Genomic DNA, 19,014 nt, shown 5'->3' with positions numbered 1-19,014 from the left:
CTCCACTACAATTATTTGAAAACTTTAGTTACTATAGTTAATTTGTAGGTTTTGATTATTATTACAAAACATGCATTAACACTTCAGCCCTATATATAGGCTACATTTCATCTACAAGCTAACAATGCGTTGACACACACGTATAGCTTGTAGATTATTTTTGGCTATTTTCAAAAGATTTTTAGACATTTTAAACATTTGAAAACTTGTGAAATGGGACATTCTGCATAATGAGTACTTTCTACTTTTGGTACTTCAAGTACACGTTGATACCGACACTTTTGTACTTTTACTCTAGGACATTTTGAATTCCGGACTTTTACTTGTAACAGAGTAGGCTACTTCTACATTGCAGTATTGATACTTTTACTTAAGTAAATAGTTTGAGTACTTTTTCCACCACTGCAACTGTGTTAATATCTAGGCACCGCCTATTATTTCTAGTGGCTGGATGAGGATCAGCGCTGCTGGCTGACTTGGGACAGGATCACCTCTCTGCTTGGATCTACTTGGATCTACTTGGGATAGGAATAGGATCACCAGATCTCTGCTTGGATCATGACATTAAACGGATCATATTTGGAGGAAGAATAACCTGATCACTCATACCTAGGCCTACATACAATCAAACAAACAACAGGTAGGCTAACCACGTCTCCTTGTTCAACAGGTATGCCACTATGCCTTAATGACTGATAATAATAGGCTACAGCACTGTTTCCCAAACAGTGGGTCGGGACCCATTTGTGGGTCACGTATACATTTTTATGGGTGACGAGTAAATATCCCTTATTATTATTTCAAAACATAAAAACAAAAATCCGTAAATTAGAAAACAAATGTTTAAGATGCAGCATTGTGGGCTTGTAGATCTGCTATTTTCACTAGCTTGGGTCCTGGGCAAACATCTAATTGCTCTTTTGGGTCTTGAGCTAAAACGTTTGGGAACCAGTGGGCTACAGTAGGTATAGCCTATATGATTGATCCAATAATTGGCTGGCGACTGGCGTCATAATCGAATCTACTCATATTAATTTAGCTGTTTGTGGTGATCGATGTGCCTGCGTGAGTTTGTAAACCAATTAAATGGAAGACAGGTTTGTTATGCATTATTGATAGAAAGCATACAACAGTGTCAGTGTGTTCTTGGAGAGCAGCATACTATTGGCAAGACCTCTAATAGGTTACACTGTGGGATATGGCACCTGTTACATTTACACCTCATTTAAAATACTAGTAATAGTAGGCTATGGAATGCATAAATCAAGGTGGCAGTAAAATTAGCCTACTATTTAGGGGGGGGGGGGTAAATTGTCATGACACATTATTTTATATAAATAAATTCACCCGTCATTATAAAATAGATTGAACAATGTTATAAATCCTAAATGATGTGTTTCACAATGTCCCTGGTCAACATCAGGGGAAAAAATGGTGAACACTATAGACACCATGCTTTACATTCTACCTTGACTTAATTATGTAGCATAACCTCGACTGTATATTGACTTTACTAAAATCATAGAATTGCTGCCCTTTGTATAGTTTAGTTGTTTACCCCTTTTTCTCCCCAATGTAGTCGTTATGCCAATTAATTCCTGCCCACACACACTGTGGGATTTGTCGCTGCTGTTGTACCCTACTGGCTCACTTGCCAGTGCGGAGCCCCCACTGGGAGGACACAGCACCTCCGTCCCTCTACTCCCATTAGTCCCACACCAACACTCTCTGCTGACAGGTGCCACCCAGCCCGTAGGAGTAGGCCTACATGCACTCGTGCAATGACAAATATCACTCTCCCCGCCAGGCTTCCCTCCCACAAACAAGGGCCAATTGTGTTCGTAGATAGATGCCCGACAAAGCCGGATGCCCCGCTCTTGCTGAGCTTTGTTCCCCTATGACAGTGGTTCTCAAACCTTTTCATGTCAAGGACCCCCAAAATGATATGTATCTGGCTGCGGACCCCCACCCCATCTCAAAAATATTTTGTGCCAGGAATTTTTCTTGGCTATTCCCCCTGGAATAGCCAAATAAAATATGGTTAAAGTGGTTAAAATTATTAATTTTGTCTGGGACCCCCTGGTACCCCCCGCAAGGACCCCTGGGGGTCCCCGGACCCCACTTTGAGAACCAATGCCCTATGAACTACTACCCAAGTCTCACTGGATTTGATGGGTCTTTAACCACTTGAACCTTATTCTTTCTAATACATAATGATTCTGGTGAGTAGTATAGGACATTATTATGGACAGTCCATAGATTGAGCATGTTTGATACAGTGTGTGTGACGGCACGGCTTGGTTTTCTTCAGAATTTGTATGACACTGAGAAACACAACTTCATCACAGGACCCCTTGACCCCCCCCCCCCCCCCCCCCCCCCCCCCACACACACACACACACACACACACACACACACCCCTCGCACAGTTTTTACACAAGTTTTCAATTCTATTCAATTCGATAGACAGTTGATGTCACAGGCTGGCCACATGAAGTCCAAGCTCCACATTGGCGCCACACTGTTCCCATGTGGATCCCCAGATCCCATGTGGATCCAGATTGATTTTCTTGCTTGAAAACAAGTTGTTTACGGCGAATGACGCAGTCATAGGACACAGTAAACATTAGGCCAAGGGTTCCAAAACCTTTCAGGCTGCGATCGCCCAAAATAATCATATTTGAATTGGGGACCCCACCCTGTTGAAGCACTTGGAATTTTAGGCATTAGATTTAGTTTGACTCAGTTTCACAGATAAATATTGTGAAAATAGCTGAACTACAAGCTCGGCTACAATGTTTGCTTCTTTCCTATGTAATATTTGACAATTTGGCCAATTTGGTATTAAAAAGGTCTTAAAAGTAATTCAATTGTAACTTAAGAAATGTGTAGATTCCCTGTAGCCTATACACTTATACTTGGTTTGTTGGTTTGTTTACTGTTGAGTGAGAAAACAATGTTGCACATTAAGCTAATCATCTGGGGACCCCGCAAAATCATTTGGGGACCCCTGGGGGTCCCGAACCCCAGTTTGGGAACCACTGCATTAGGCTTAAATTCCCTTCATAATGAGTTTCCACTTTCCAGGCACCCACGTATTGTTTATGCAACTATTTTAATGAGATGCCATTACCCCTTTCAAAACCACGACGGTACCTACTGTTAATTCAGGCAGATGGAAAAATACCAATCTCCAAGTCCATTACCTATCTGAAAGTAATCATCCTGTTAATTGTGCTCTCTTAAAGGGATATTCCACTTTAAAAAAAACGTTGGGTCATTTCATAGTCTACTCAGGCTTTTGTGAGCCCTTCGGACAGTTTTTAAGTTGCTTGATTCAGCATTTAGATATTTGATATTCATTTTATCAGACATGCCCCCTTCCTATACAAACCCATTGTAACTTCAAACTCCATTTTAACCATGTTAGATTCATCAGAAACACCTGTCCTTGTCCTTCTAATACGTGAGGAGACCGTGTTTTTTCAATAACTTTTTTCATTTATTTTTAATGTTTCTTTTTGGAGAATTAAAACAAATTAATAAAAAAGAAAAAAAAGAAGAAAAAAAAAGAAAAAAGTAATCGAAAGAACACGGCCCCCTCACATATTAGGAGGGCAGGGTGAGTCACCAGAACCAAGGACGGGTGTTTTTAATGAATCTAACTTGTTAAAAATGAAGTTTGAAGTTATAATGGGTTTGTATAGGAAGGGGGTGTGTCTGATAAAATGAATATCAAATATCTAAATACTTAGTCAAGCAACTTATAAACTGTCTGGGAGGCTCACAAAAGCCTGAGTACATGATAAAATGACCCAAAGTTTTTTTGAAAGTGAAATATGCCTTTAATTTCTGTTACTACACCTGAGTGGTTCTCAAACTTTTTAATTTCAAGGGGCCCCCAGTTTGGTATGCATCGATTAGGCCATGGACCCTCCATTTGGTTCCTAACTATGAAACATTTAGCTGGGGACCCCCTGGAACCATCAAGGACCCCCAGGGGTCCCCACGCCCCACTTTGAGAACCACTGCTGTGGAACATTGGTTCTCAAAGTGGGGTCCGGGTTCTAGGGGGTCCCCAGCAAAAGTAGTTAATGTAGCATCAGAATCATTTTAACCACTTTAACCTTATATAGACCTACTTTGGCTATTAAAAAATATAGCAGATATACAAGCTCATAGCGCGGCACCGAGTGCCGCGCTATGAGCTTGTAGATCTGCTATTTTTCAAAAATCTTGAACATTAGTTAACATTTCTAACACAGATCCTTGCTTCTGGGGGTCCCTGGCACAATATAATTTCAGATTGGTGTCCACGGCCAAATATTTATCAGTTTGGGGCTCCTTGCCATGAAAAGGTTTAAGAACCACTGCTGTGAAAGACTGTGGCATTGTTTTTTATCCCTCTTTGTTAACACAGTCAGTGATGTCAGATCTAACATAATGCCCCCTTCCTCCTCCGCTGATCTGACAACTGCCACATGTTGTTTTGTCCTAGTTTGCCCCTGTCTCCTTGATACAGCGTCTCAAATGCATTGCACTCCAGTTCCCTGGATGTCCTACCCATTCAATTCTTGAAAGAGGTTCTGTTAGTCATTAGTACTGGTTTATTCACTATTGTGAGTTTAGTCCCTCACATCTGGCTGTGGCCCGACTGTTTTAAATTAGTCAGTGTACGGCCAGAATCCCGGCCTCGATTCAGCTCTCCCACATTATTACAGACCAATCTCCAAAATACCCTTCAACTCCAGCATTCTTGAAAAAGTCATAATTGCCCTTTCATCATGTAACATTGTTATGAATGAATGAAATCTTTATTTAGATTTTTTATGTTAAAATTAGACAGCAAAGTCAAAAACATTTAAAATAATAAATGCAATATAATAAAAATACAAAACAAATCAAAACAGCCTCTCAGGCAACAACAAAATACTATAATTCTACATGTTCAAAAAGGAGTAAGATTAAGTATAAAACTTATTTAATCCTACCCCTTCGTTCCTCCTACTTCAGCGGCATCGCTTGACGTCTATATTTTTACATTATACCAAAATGGTATAAATATAATTAAATAAACCAAATCTTCACCACAGACAAATTGAACAGATAATTAAATAATGCAATAATGTAATTCATATATACAAACTTACAAGTATATATATATATTCTATAAATATCAGAATCAGAATCAGGTTTATTGTCACATCACAGGTTTACAAGGTAAAAAAGTGGGTGAAATTCGTTTTTGTACAACACTCCCATCGCAACGTTAAATTCCGTAGAAAGAAGAGTGGGGAGAGAGAAAAAGAAGAGGGGTAGGGGGTTAAGTGGGAAGGAGATCAACAGAGAACAATAGAAGGCCAAAAAAAAAAAATCTAAATATCTAAATATGATCAACAATCATACTGTATATATATATGTTCTAACTAATCAAAGATTTATAGAAGCTAAAACGTTTTCACTTTTGACTGATGACACTGAGCCATATACTGTAGCTTTGAAATAGGATGAATTTTGTTCTTACTGGGCTGAAAAGGGATGTTGACGTTTTTGTGACCTTTGACCCTGACCCAAGTACAAAAGTGACACAGGTAACCATTGACCGCACCTTCCTGAGTTTCATGTCATTCCGTTCAGCCGTCTTCCCACACAAAGTTGCTAACAAATAAACATTCCCGATGAAAACATTACCTGTATGATTATAACTCATATACTGTTACTATACTGTAGTTTCTTTTACATATCTGACGTTCTTGTATATTTCACTCTACTCATATCAGGAATATCTGACTTGTTTTCCTTGTTGTTTCTTTCCATTTCTATTCTGTCCCTTTCCTGAAAACTACAAGTGATGGGATCTTGTACGAACAATAATTTCACCCACTTGTTTACACCTCTAAACCAGTTGTTTATGTTGTGTCAGAAATATAAATGCATTTTTTTCCCCCTTTTGACAAAGTTGTGGCTGAAAAACTAGATTTTTTGTTTTGTTTTTGTGAGCTTTATCCAATTAACCCCAACATTTTAATAATCTTGGCTCAAACAGGACTAATGACTAAAACGAGTGGCAAAGCCTAAGATTCTTCTCTGAAGACATTTGTAAAGATGACCCTGTATATCATGGCAATACATGTGTTGCCATATTTGGACCGAATACCTCCTGTTTATTTGCAGTGTTTCACTTCAGAGGTTGTTAGAATACCTGGCTGAACAATTGTGTAAACATATCCATTTGATTCTTCTCTAGGAAAAGGTCCATTGGGACACTCAGAGTTAAAGGAACACTCAGTATTTGACTGTGTACGTTCACAATGAACACTCTACTCTTCTAAGAATTTGCATTGCCGCTGGGTGAGTTTATTCTTGTTTGCTTGTCTGAAAGAATCACTGGGACGTTTTGCAGAGTTGGTGGTATTCCTCCTTCCGTTGATTTGAGTCATCATTTTTCTACAGAGCGCCTGGTCCTGTCAACAGAATCCACTTGCAGCTGTAAACAGCTTTACGTAATAAGTCAGTGGTGGACAGTAACATAAGTACATTCACTTGAGTACTGTACTTTGGTAAATTCTTTGAGTATATGTACTTTACTTGGTTCGTTGTATTTTTGGATACTTATGACTGTCACTCCACTACATTTCGAAGGCAAATAGTGGCAATTCAAATAGTGTACTTTTGACTCCACTGCATATCTAGGAAGGGAAAAAGCAATATGAATTAACCACTTAAGCCCTATTGGAGATATAGTGAAAATAGAACATCTACACTACAAGCTCACAACGCGTCACTTTTTTGGGGGGAAAATGTCTAAATTTCAATACAGCAATGCATTAATAGAAAGAAAATGTACTTTGTAATTTGTACTTTTGAATACTTGAATATTTTTTTAAAGTACTCCAGTACACTACTTTAACTCGAGTACAAAGTTTTGTGAGCAACTTGTCCTTGAGTAATATTTGACCAGGAGTATTTATACTTTGACTGTGCTGTCGTTGAGTACTTTTTTCCACCACTGGTAGTGTTTGCCTACTATTCCGTATTTGTTCTATGGATCCTTGTTAGCTTCTACTGAAGTGGCTGTTTCCTTCTTCCTTAGTCCGTCTGCAAAACACCAGATGAGAAATATAACTATTTAGCGTTGAGAGAAGTGACAGTGGCCCACCTGGACATCACCAGCCATAACTGCATCTAATATAGATCTGCCAGATGTACTGTATGGGTCTGCTGCCGATCCCCATTCTAAGGAGTCCTAGACCACCATTTTACCAATACTGTAGACGATATTTTGTGAAGAATGATAATGCAAAATATTGAAATCAATTTGAAAAACTTTTGGTTTTGATTACTATTTGAGAACATTTAACTTTACTTATTAATTATACAATGAACAACAAATTAGTAAATACAAACTGGAATGAATATGATTTAACATATAATGTGACACTAGTCAGCATGTAGATCTGCTATTTTAGGAAGTAAATAAAAGGTAAAACGATATATTGGTTGGGCTCTAATATAATATAATGGGCCATTTTTTGTTTCATCAGACAGTGTTGTGTTTGTTTATTTTATTATTCACCCTAATTGAATGTTTAAACCCACAGACACACTTTGGGCATGTCATTGTAGGCGAAAATATTCAAAAAGAAAAGGAAACAAAATAGCAGATCCATAAGCACACCCTTTTTTTGTGCAACACTGTCATGAATTTAACAATACATTTCCCACATTTTTCAAAAGCAGATAAAATAGCAGATCTACAAGGCAAACTCACAACACGTCACATTGCGATGTGATGACCCCTGAACCAGCGGATCATTCACAGTGTCACTCTGAATATCAGCCTGGAACAGTCTGGTCTCGCTGGGCAGCTGTCAGCATATTAATAGGTACTTTGCCTTCTACTTTTGCAACACTGCCAAGTGCCAAGCGCACCCCCCCCTTCCCTAAAAATGCTCCCGGTTTATTTTAGGGTCAAGTATGACTGTGTGTGTGTTTATGTGTGTGTGTGGGGGGGGGGGGGGGGTCAAAGGGGTGAGGGGCGTGAAGGGGAAGCTGTCATGTTCCTAATGGCAACGGTAAAGCAAAAATGATTGTCTGGGTGATGCAAGGGAATTACTGTGATCTAAAGGATGCCACCCCTCTTTGTCAATATGCCAAATTATCCAGGCAGTCACCCTGTCCGTGATTTTAGATTTGTCTTCTTAACCAATTCATATAAAATGATAAAAACATTTAGACAATATTCAAATATTTGCTTTTCCTTCAATAGTGGCGTATCACACATACTACATGTAGCCTATTATCTACAGTACTACATATATGTACTGTACATATGCTACAGTATATGCACACATATTCTGTACATCCACACACATATTAAATTATTGTCCAAATTGTACAAAGAGGGGGGTTCTCTCTAGTGCTAGGAAATCAGTATGTGTGCGTGTGTGTGTGTGTGTGTGTGTGTGTGTGTGTGTGTGTGTGTGTGTGTGTGTGTGTGTGTGTGTGTGTGTGTGTGTGTGTGTGTGTGTGTGTGTGTGTGTGTGTGTGTGTGTGTGTGTGTGTGTGTATATTCTGTACTGTCTGTTCTGCTTCCACTGCCCCAGGGGTAAAACAAAAAAAACAAAAAACAGTATGGCCCAGCTCCAAGCTGGACAAACTATTTTTGGATCCAGCGATGGGAAAATAAGCAAGTCTATAATAACTCATACATGGACAGCTAGGGCCTCTGTTAAGACACTGCAAACAAACAAAACACACTCGTGGAGTGACTCTTGCACTGATTTATTGGAGGTAAGTATTTGAGTATGAGCCAAATTCAGCATCAGGCTAGAAACTCTGGATGAAGCTCAGTTTATACACAGTAAAATCCTGTGTTAATCTTTCGAGTTTTTAACTCAAGTACTGTAATTTGGAATATTTCCAATTTTCAATACTTCTACTCTACTACATCTCAGCGTTAAATAGTGTACTTTTGCTCGTCTACAATTATTTGACAACTTTAGTTAGCAGTTACTTTGTAGATTTGTATTATTATTACAAAAACATGCAGTAACTACTTCAGCCCCGATCTACAAGCTCACAACGCGTCGGAAAGCGACGTGTTGTGCTTGTAGATCTGCTATTTTCAAAAGATTTTTATACATTTTATACATTTGAAAACTTGGGAATCATTTTCTAAATAATGCGTACTTTCTACTTTTGGTACTTTAAGTACATTTTGATACCAATGATTTTGTACTTTTACTCAAGTACATTTTGAATTCCGGAGTATATTTCTACATTGCAGTAATGATACTTTTACTTTACCTCTGGTTAAATTGGCACTCACTGTGTACAGTGTAGTGACTGTAGTCCATCTCAAATAACTGATCTACAAGCTAACAAGTGCAACGCGTTGCATCACTGCCCTGCAACAGAGTATACATTATGAGGCAGGTCCAACATAGTCCTTGAAAAAATAAAGAGATAATGATCAGATCTTGAAATATTTAAAGCTGCAATCTGGAACTAAATTTGAATGAATAAAAGTATATTTGAAATTTGTATATTAATACCAATATAACTAGTACATGATCTGCAGTGGTTAGAGTCTCCCTATTCTTCCATTTTAGACATTTCGGAACATTTTGGAATACTGGCAGTGGATTTACGGCTTTCAGTGCAAGTGTGAAAGTGGGCTATAAAACTTTGTCCGTATCATTTCTAATCAAAAGGCCATCATGATGTTAGCCGTGTCCCCTCAGATCTCTGAATGTCCTTCCCTTGTCCCTTTGTGTACGTGTAACAATGGCTTATTTTTAAACTGTGTGTGTGTGTGGGGCTTGGGGGGGGGGGGGTGTAAGGAGAGAGGAGAGGAGGAAGTGGTTGCAGGATAAGCAGAGGAAGAGAGCAGCCTTCGTCCTTCCCCGTTCTTTACTCACACTCATCCCTTGCACGCACACGCACGCGCACGCGCACACGCACACGCACACGCACACGCACACGCACACGCACACGCACACGCACACGCACACACACACACACACACACACACACACACACACACACACACACACACACACACACACACTCATCCCTTCATATAGTATGCTCAATGGACCACTATTGTCCTAAATATAGAATAAAAGAAAACAAATGGCCTTATGTTGTGTAACGGCTGCAGTCTTGGAAACATACTCCCCCAACGTTTTCTTTTAGATCAGTTGGTCCAGCTCAGATCAGTTCTCCAACTTTTTCATGTCAAGGACCACCAAATTGAGTACTGCATTTGGCCAGCGAACCAACTTCTGAAAATGCAACTAAGGATAAACCAGACATAACTTAAACGCTAATCACCGAACCTCTAAATGCCTAATCCTAACCCCAACCTGAATCTTTTCCTCATAATGTCTATATCTCAAATTCTAATCTATACTATACATGCGTACGTGCAGGCGTGTGCGCACCTGACCTGACTTTAAACTCTGCCGTTCTCTGTGTCCCCTGCGGGAGAGAATGTCTCACAGGAAATGTATCTTTATCCAGAGAGGGATGAACATGGAGCTGACTGATTTGTTTGCTGATGCCATGACGATACATTGAGTTCAGACATCACACTCCATATTTGGGCGTAGCTGCATTGGGAACTCCTTGTATGGTTATGGCTGAGTCATGGTGACATGAGCATGACATCAGAGGTCTGCCCGCCATAGGATTGAACCAATGAAAAGTATTATTAAATGATAACTAACTACATTGGATCCATTGGAACACATGGGTTCATTTTTCACATTTCTGAAAAGCAATGTACAAGATTTTTGCCCGACAGTGACAATTTGAAATCTAATGGAACATTTGATGTGCTACGTGGGCATCTAAGTATGAAATATTTGCTCAATAATGGTTGGCTGGTGGCGACTGGTTTTAATGGTGCTATGATTTAATTGTGTGTGGCAGTGAATATTAATTCGACATGTGGGACTGGTTCCGTTTCAATTACACGGTTCTGTCTCATTAAGCAGCCTGCTGTTTCTGATCTCATTTTAATTACCTCAGTATAACCAGCATGCGGGGGGGGGGGGGGGGGGGGGGGGCGTCTGGCTTAATACACATTATCCTGTGTGTGAGAGAGAGAGAGGGAGAGAGACATACCATAGACAGAGAGATAGACAGAGATGGGGTGAGAGTACGAGTAGTCTATTGTAATTTACATTTTCATTTAGTTGTGTTTTTAGCTTTTTATCTATTTATTTTACTTGAATTGTTCCTTCTATGTTGTTTAATCCTAACAATACTCACTATCGTTGGAGCTCTCTGCGTAGTCGTTGTGTTTCACAGATGTCCTATTGTTATTTGTATTGTACTGTATTGTATGTCTGGCAAAGCTGTGCAATGTTTCTGCTTCTTGGTCAGTACACACTTGTAATATAGACTTTGTCTCAATGTGATTATAATACAAGAGAGAGAGAGAGAGAGAGAGAGAGAGAGAGAGAGAGAGAGAGAGAGAGTGTGTGTGTGTGTGTGTGTGTGTGTGTGTGTGTGTTTCTGTGTGTGTATCTGTGTGCGTGCGTGCGTGCGTGCGTGCGTGCGTGCGTGCGTGCGTGCGTGCGTGCGTGCGTGCGTGCGTGCGTGCGTGCGTGAGAGAGAATCACAGAATTTCTACATATCTGTCACCCACATATCTCGCGAACCATCTGACAATTTGACTTCAACAAGGACCCGAGGGAGTGATGAGAAGTCGGTCGGACTAGCGGTTGTCCAGAAACACTGTATTGTATCTGTCCCTCTCAGGCCTGGATCAATGTCTCTCAGGGCCATGGGGCTACACCAAATCAAAGGGCCCACTCAACATTAATCGCACAATATAGGGCGCGTTCGTGCACCCGGCGAATGCATATGCGCAGGACGCAGGAGTACGGCGCACGATTCACCATGAGCACAATTGACGCACCACAGCTGACGCTGCCTTTAAAAAAAAAAAGTTACCTTCAGTCTCTGCGATAACTGTCTCTGTCTCAATTTACAAATGATATTTATTATGAAGGAGTCTGGTCACACAACAGCACAGAGAGCATCAGTATGACGTCATAATACTGACGTCAACAGGGTACAACGGGTATTGCATACCGGAAGGGCATGCATTCCGAATGCATGACATCATAGACTGGCCTCTGGTCCAGGTACTTTGATAATGGTTACTGCACTAAGTGCGGGCAATGCCTACAAGGGTACTGCATAAGCAAGGGGCAAGCCTTCCCAACGGGCATTGGCCTAGTTGTTAAAAAGAACTCACAACGTCCATGCTTGTTGATATCAGGTTAGGGTTAGGTACCCCATGGTTACCCATTATTTCCGATCGTAGTACCTGGGGGCCATGCTGTCTAACACCATGGCCCCTCCATATTTGGGCACAACTGACATGCAACTCCATATTTGGGCACGACTGACATATAACTCCATATTTGGGCACGACTGATGTCCTACTGATGACAAGCGTGGAGGTACCTCAGCTTAAGCAGAGTGAAATACCAAGCAAGTTTCCTAGTCTTAAAGAACGATAATTCATTCTTCATCAGATTGTAAGACAAGCCGAGTCTCATACTAAGTAGGAAAATGTTGATGCCCAAGGAAAACCGCAAAGCAATCTATGAGCTCCTCTTTAAAGACGGGATAATAGTTGCTAAGAAGGATATCCATCTGGCCAAGCATCCCGATCTGGATCACAAGAATATGCCCAACCTTCATGTGATGAAAACAATGCAGTCCTTGAAGTCACGTGGGTATGTCAAGGAGACAGTTGCCTGGCGCCAGTTTAACTGGTACCTCACCGATGAGGGTATCCAGTACCTGAGAGACTTCCTCCACCTCCCCCACGAGAATTGCCCCGAGACCGCAAGGCCCAAGCCCAGGGGTGTGGAGGCAGGAGAGAGACCTTCCCGCTTTATTAACCGTCTTATTTCTTTATAATTCCCATGATGCATTTCGTAGACAAGCACCAGCCTGGCATGTTTATGGTCTATGGCATTCAAATTTTCAGGTCACTATAAGGCTGTAAACCATACGAACAAGGATGATGTCACAACCACCAAGGACAGCGGTTTGAAGACCAGGCAGGTTCAAGACTAATTTACAGAGGTGGGGACTTGGACTCGAGACTCGAGACTCGACTTGACTTGAAGTCCCGATTTTGATGACTTTAGACTTGCTTGACAAAATCAAAAATAGACTTGGACTTGCTTGGGACTTGAATGCCAAAGACTTGAGACTTGACTTGACTTGAACGCTAAAGACTTGAGACTTGACTTGACTTGAGCCCTCTTGACTTTCAAGTCTTTTCAAGTCACTTTCAACTTCAAGTCACTTAAGCAAGCCAAAAATGTTTAAAAAGTGTGCATCAATTATAATGTTATTATTAGTCAGAAATCCCGGCTGTCAGTGACACCTAGTGTAGTGTTGCCAAAGCTGCTTATTTACCCTAACTTTTGGACAAAATTTGGCTTGTTTTTGGCTTGTTTTTGGAAGTCGGTTCGCTTGTTTCTCTCCCGATACTTGGCAACGCTGGCCCTCATGTTGCACGTTACCAAACAAACAACACACCGGCTTCACTCCTGCCATCGCTGCTGGAACTGAAGCCAGGTGGAATAAAATGTCAACTCCAGCAGTTATAGCTGTCGGTTTTAAAGATTACAAGGTGTACGAGAAAAGCAGTATGCAAGGCAAGACCTATACTTCACATTAATATTACTGCGTGCTAAGTGCAAACTATAACCAGTGGTGGAAAGTAACTAAGTACATTTATTCAAGTACTTTACTTAAGTATTTGCAATTTTCAGTACTTTTACTTCTACATTACAGTCATTTAGCAGACGCTTTTATCCAAAGCGACTTACAGTAATTGCATTCAACATAGGTAGGGAACTAAACTACTAATCACCAGAAGTCTTAAGTGCATTTTCTGCAAAAACAAGCAACCAAGAGTATACCTAGCGCTAAGGTAAAAGTGCAATATATCAGCTACCTACTTCTACTCAACTACATATGAGAGGCAGATATTAGCCTACTTTTACTCCACTACAATTATTTGAAAACTTTAGGTACCAATTACTTTGTAGATTTTGGTTATTAATACAAAACATACATTGACCACTTCAGCGCTATATACATTTCCTCTTCTACCCCGGATTTGAACGCGGTTTCCAGTGCAAGTGCTGAAATTTCACCATCGTGATAATAGAGCCTGCCTGCTTGATCAGAGGATACACTGAATTTGTGTCAGATCCTGTGTCTAGGTGAGACATGGCCTTTGACATTATCTAAATGTCTCAATAGAAGAGCAGGGAGACAAAATACAACCACCCTGATTGTATAAGTTATATTGTAGTAACATACTCTACCATACAGATTGTACAAAATGACATTATATTCATTAAAAATGGCCCTTTTAAACCCTGTCCTCAAGGAGGAAATTAAAAGTACAGTATCTGCGTTCTGTTTCCCAGAGGTGGGGACTCTGGTTGCCCCAGGTACGATTCCAGGCCAGGTCAGCAAATGTGTCGATGAAATGAAATTTGTCCCTGAGCAAGACTCTTAACCCCTAATTGCTCACAGGCCCTCATTGGAAACAAGACCGCAAGGACTTTCATGAACTGACCTGTTGGCCTGGAAGAACCCTTGTTTTAAAACAAATGCAAATTGTGAAAAATGCTCATGATTTATGTAAATCTTTACATATCTTGAATTAACATTTTGACTTGTTTGGGACTCGAAACAAAAGGTTAGGACTTGTTTGGGACTCGAAACAAAAGGTTAGGACTTGTGTGGGAGTCGAACCAAAATGCTAAGGACTTGTGTGGGACTCGAAACGAAAAGCTGAGGACTTGGACTTGACTTGGGACTTGGCTGTGTTGACTTGGACTTGACTCGGGACTTGAGAGCAAAGACTTGAGACTCGACTTGGACTTGCAACATAGCGACTTTGTCCCACCTCTGCTAATTTATGATCCTGTGCACGACAGCCTAAAAAAATTGACGCACCACAGCTGACGCTGCCTTTAAAAAAAAAAAAAGTTACCTTCAGTCTCTGCGATAACTGTCTCTGTCTCAATTTACAAATGATATTTATAATGAAGGAGTCTGGTCACACAACAGCACAGAGAGCATCAGTATGACGTCATAATACTGACGTCAACAGGGTACAACGGGTATTGCATACCGGAAGGGCATGCATTCCGAATGCATGACATCATAGACTGGCCTCTGGTCCAGGTACTTTGATAATGGTTACTGCACTAAGTGCGGGCAATGCCTACAAGGGTACTGCATAAGCAAGGGGCAAGCCTTCCCAACGGGCATTGGCCTAGTTGTTAAAAAGAACTCACAACGTCCATGCTTGTTGATTTCAGGTTAGGGTTAGGTACCCCATGGTTACCCATTATTTCCGATCGTAGTACCTGGGGGCCATGCTGTCTAACACCATGGCCCCTCCATATTTGGGCACAACTGACATGCAACTCCATATTTGGGCACGACTGACATATAACTCCATATTTGGGCACGACTGATGTCCTACTGATGACAAGCGTGGAGGTACCTCAGCTTAAGCAGAGTGAAATACCAAGCAAGTTTCCTAGTCTTAAAGAACGATAATTCATTCTTCATCAGATTGTAAGACAAGCCGAGTCTCATACTAAGTAGGAAAATGTTGATGCCCAAGGAAAACCGCAAAGCAATCTATGAGCTCCTCTTTAAAGACGGGATAATAGTTGCTAAGAAGGATATCCATCTGGCCAAGCATCCCGATCTGGATCACAAGAATATGCCCAACCTTCATGTGATGAAAACAATGCAGTCCTTGAAGTCACGTGGGTATGTCAAGGAGACAGTTGCCTGGCGCCAGTTTAACTGGTACCTCACCGATGAGGGTATCCAGTACCTGAGAGACTTCCTCCACCTCCCCCACGAGAATTGCCCCGAGACCGCAAGGCCCAAGCCCAGGGGTGTGGAGGCAGGAGAGAGACCATCCCGCTTATTTCTTTATAATTCCCATGATGCATTTCGTAGACAAGCACCAGCCTGGCATGTTTATGGTCTATGGCATTCAAATTTTCAGGTCACTATAAGGCTGTAAACCATACGAACAAGGATGATGTCACAACCACCAAGGACAGCGGTTTGAAGACCAGGCAGGTTCAAGACTAATTTATGATCCTGTGCACGACAGCCTAAAAAAATAAGGCCCTAACTGGGCCCACTTAGGGCCTAAAATTATGGTAACTTTATGGTAAAAGTATGGTAACTGTTTACTTTATGGTAAAAAAAATATATGGTAAAAATGATGGCCGGCCCGAACAGTTACCACAATTTTAGGCCCCCAAAAAACAAAAAACAAACGGCAGTAGGCGGTGGCTCAAATTATAGACGTCCTTGTTCGTTGATTTCAGGTTCTCATGGTTACCCATTATTTCCGATCGTAGTACCTGGGGGCCATGCAGTCTAACACCATGGGCGATGGGCCTCCATATTTGGGCACAACTGACATCCAACTCCATATTTGGGCACGACTGACATGTAGTAACTCCATATTTGGGCACGACTGATGTCCTACTGATGACACAAGCGTGGCGGTATCTCAGCTTAAAGAGGACCACACAAAGTACAACGGGCAGTATCGAGTGAAATACCAAGCGAGTTTCCTAGTCTTCAAGAACGATAATTCAGTCTTCATCATCAGACATTCAGCATTCGAGCAGAGATTGTAAGACAAACCGAATCTCATACCAAGTAGGAAAATGTTGATGCCCAAGGAGAACCGCAAAGCAATCTATGAGCTCCTCTTTAAAGATGGGGTAATAGTTGCTAAGAAGGATATCCATCTGGCCAAGCATCCCGATCTGGCTGACAAGAATGTGCCCAACCTTCATGTGATGAAAACAATGCAGTCCTTGAAGTCACGTGGGTATATCAAGGAGACATTTGCCTTCCGCCATTTTTACTGGTACCTCAACGATGAGGGTATCCAGTACCTGAGAGACTTCCTCCACCTCCCCCCCGAGATTGTACCCGCCACACTGCGTCGCCAGAATCGCCTCGAGACTGCAAGGCCCAAGCCCAGGGGTGTGGAGGGAGGAGAGAGACCTGCCCGCTTTTTTAACCGTGGAGAGGCTGACAGAGACACATACCGGCGCTCTGCAGCACCCCCTGGTGCTGACAAGAAAGCAGAGGCAGGAGCTGGAGCAGCCGCAGAGTTTCAGTTCAGGGGTGGCTTTGGACGTGGCAGAGGACAGCAGCCTCAGTAAATGCCAGCATTGCTTTCTGTACAATAAATACCAAAACAAACATGTTTTCAGCTGGCAATCTACACATTAACCATTCCTGGATCGTGTAAGGTCCAAAATCATTGGTTCTGTTCTTACTGAACACCTGGCACAAGGACACATCTTTCAGCTCCAACAGACTACACTCGGTCCATGATTCGGTCCGCGTTACAGTTCATGCTGGGCAGCCATAGCTGACTGGGTAGAGAGCCGGGCCGACTGGTAAGAAGGTCCCAGGTTCGATTCCCGGTCCCCAGCAGCCTTGTCCAGAAACAAGGAGAAACAAGACCAAGACCAGCAGCTGACTTAACACAGGAAGGAAAACTCACATCTCCAAACAGTGTCACAGAATTACCTTTCCACTGTAATCAAGCATTAGAAAAATTTAGCATTAGGAAAATGTAGTTAGGTTTTGATTGAACACTTTATTAACAGTTTACAAAAAGTACAGAGGTACAGTTATACAATAATGCTAAAAGATCCTGTGTATTCAATTCATCACACCTGAAGAGACACCAGCTTAGAGTTCTCAACGGGCCTGAAAATTAAGGGCCGGCCCGAACAGTTACCATAATTTTAGGCCAGAAAACCAAAAAAATCTGAAGGAAAACAAAACGGCGGTGGCTCAAATTATAAAGAGGTTGTGGCTTAAATTATAGCAGAGTGAGAGAATTAGCATACATTTTTGGCCCAGCCCGGCTCGAAAACGTCAGGCAGGGTCGGGTTCGGGCAGAATTTGAGAATTCTAACCAACATATCCACACTGGAAAAATACTTTTCCATGTAATCAGTGTGAGTGTGACAAGAGTTTAAGTCAGCTAGAAGGTCTGAAGAGACAACATCTTGTCCACAGTCCACACTGGAGAAAAATCTTTCCACTGTAAACTATGTGACAAGAGTTTCAGTCGGTTAGATGATCTGAAGGAACATCTGCATCTCCACACACCACACAACCTCAGTAAATGACTGGGATCAACTTTTTAGGTTTTTTGATCCGGTCTAGAGCGGATATAACTTTGCATCATCAGACGGCCCGAACCTGCTGCGGAACCAGGAGATACAGATGCACCTCCAAAATAATTCCCTTCTCTCTGTCTGGGGGATTTATCATTTGTTTAGTTTGGTTTAATAATCTGGAATGAGCTGTACCTCTTATTTTGAGCACAAGAATAAATAAATGAGTAAATTATTGAGAAAAAAAGGAAAATAGGCGCTCGGGTGGCGCAGAGTCCCTGCCCACCACCACGGGGGTTGTGGGTTCGAATCCACCGTGGTGCATCCGGCTTTGTCGGGCGTCTATGCGAACACAATTGGCCCATGTTCGGGGATGGGAAGCCGGGCGGGGAGGGTGATATTGATCATTGCACGTACTCCTACGGGCTTGGGCGGCACCTGTCAGCAGGGAGTGTTGGCCGGGAGGAGTAGGACGAAGGCTCTACGTCCTCCCGGTGGGGGCTCCTCACTGGCAGCTGAGTCAGGAGGATACAGCAGCAGTGACAACACAGAAATGTGTGTGGGGAGTGGCACAATGACTAAATTGGGGAGAAAAAGGGGGTAAAAAATAATTGGCTGGCACTAGAAATTACAAAAATGTAAACTAGGAAATGATTTGGATCTGACCAGCCGGTGACATCAGTCATATAATGACGTCAGTCGTCTAATGGCGTCAGTCGTCTATGACCTATCTATAACGTATGGTTCCAAATTTGGGCAATATTTC

General features: G+C 41.7%; 3 protein-coding genes across 4 annotated transcripts in view; all 3 read left to right on the top strand.

Annotated features, from left to right (window-relative positions):
- The first annotated feature begins 509 nt into the window (after positions 1–509).
- The window catches only part of LOC311054451 (calcitonin gene-related peptide type 1 receptor-like), a 40,721-nt gene continuing 22,216 nt past the window's right edge, over positions 510–19,014 (top strand). Inside the window, exons 1-2 of one of the 2 annotated variants that reach the window (XM_084070426.1) lie at positions 510–640; positions 6,248–6,351. The gene's annotated coding sequence lies outside the window, so the exon portion shown is untranslated. The remainder of the gene's footprint in view (positions 641–6,247; positions 6,352–19,014) is intronic. The other variant, XM_084070425.1, reaches the window with a different exon arrangement.
- On the top strand, positions 12,595–12,948 carry LOC311054120 (small ribosomal subunit protein eS10-like; the record flags this gene model as incomplete). The annotated part of the gene is made up of 1 exon (XM_084070000.1): positions 12,595–12,948. One exon carries the CDS (start codon positions 12,595–12,597, stop codon positions 12,946–12,948), a length of 354 nt encoding a protein of 117 aa, XP_083926126.1.
- On the top strand, positions 16,770–17,276 carry LOC311054456 (small ribosomal subunit protein eS10-like; the record flags this gene model as incomplete). Its single annotated transcript, XM_084070436.1, has 1 exon — positions 16,770–17,276. The coding sequence occupies one exon, from the start codon at positions 16,770–16,772 to the stop codon at positions 17,274–17,276; it is 507 nt and encodes a 168-aa protein (XP_083926562.1).

This window comes from Gymnoscopelus microlampas (assembly GCF_963454915.1).
Source record: "Gymnoscopelus microlampas genome assembly, chromosome: 10".
NCBI classification, from domain to species: Eukaryota; Metazoa; Chordata; class Actinopteri; order Myctophiformes; family Myctophidae; genus Gymnoscopelus; species Gymnoscopelus microlampas.
The sequence above is the reverse complement of the archived record's forward strand: the minus strand, read 5'-3'. Positions and strand labels throughout refer to the sequence as shown.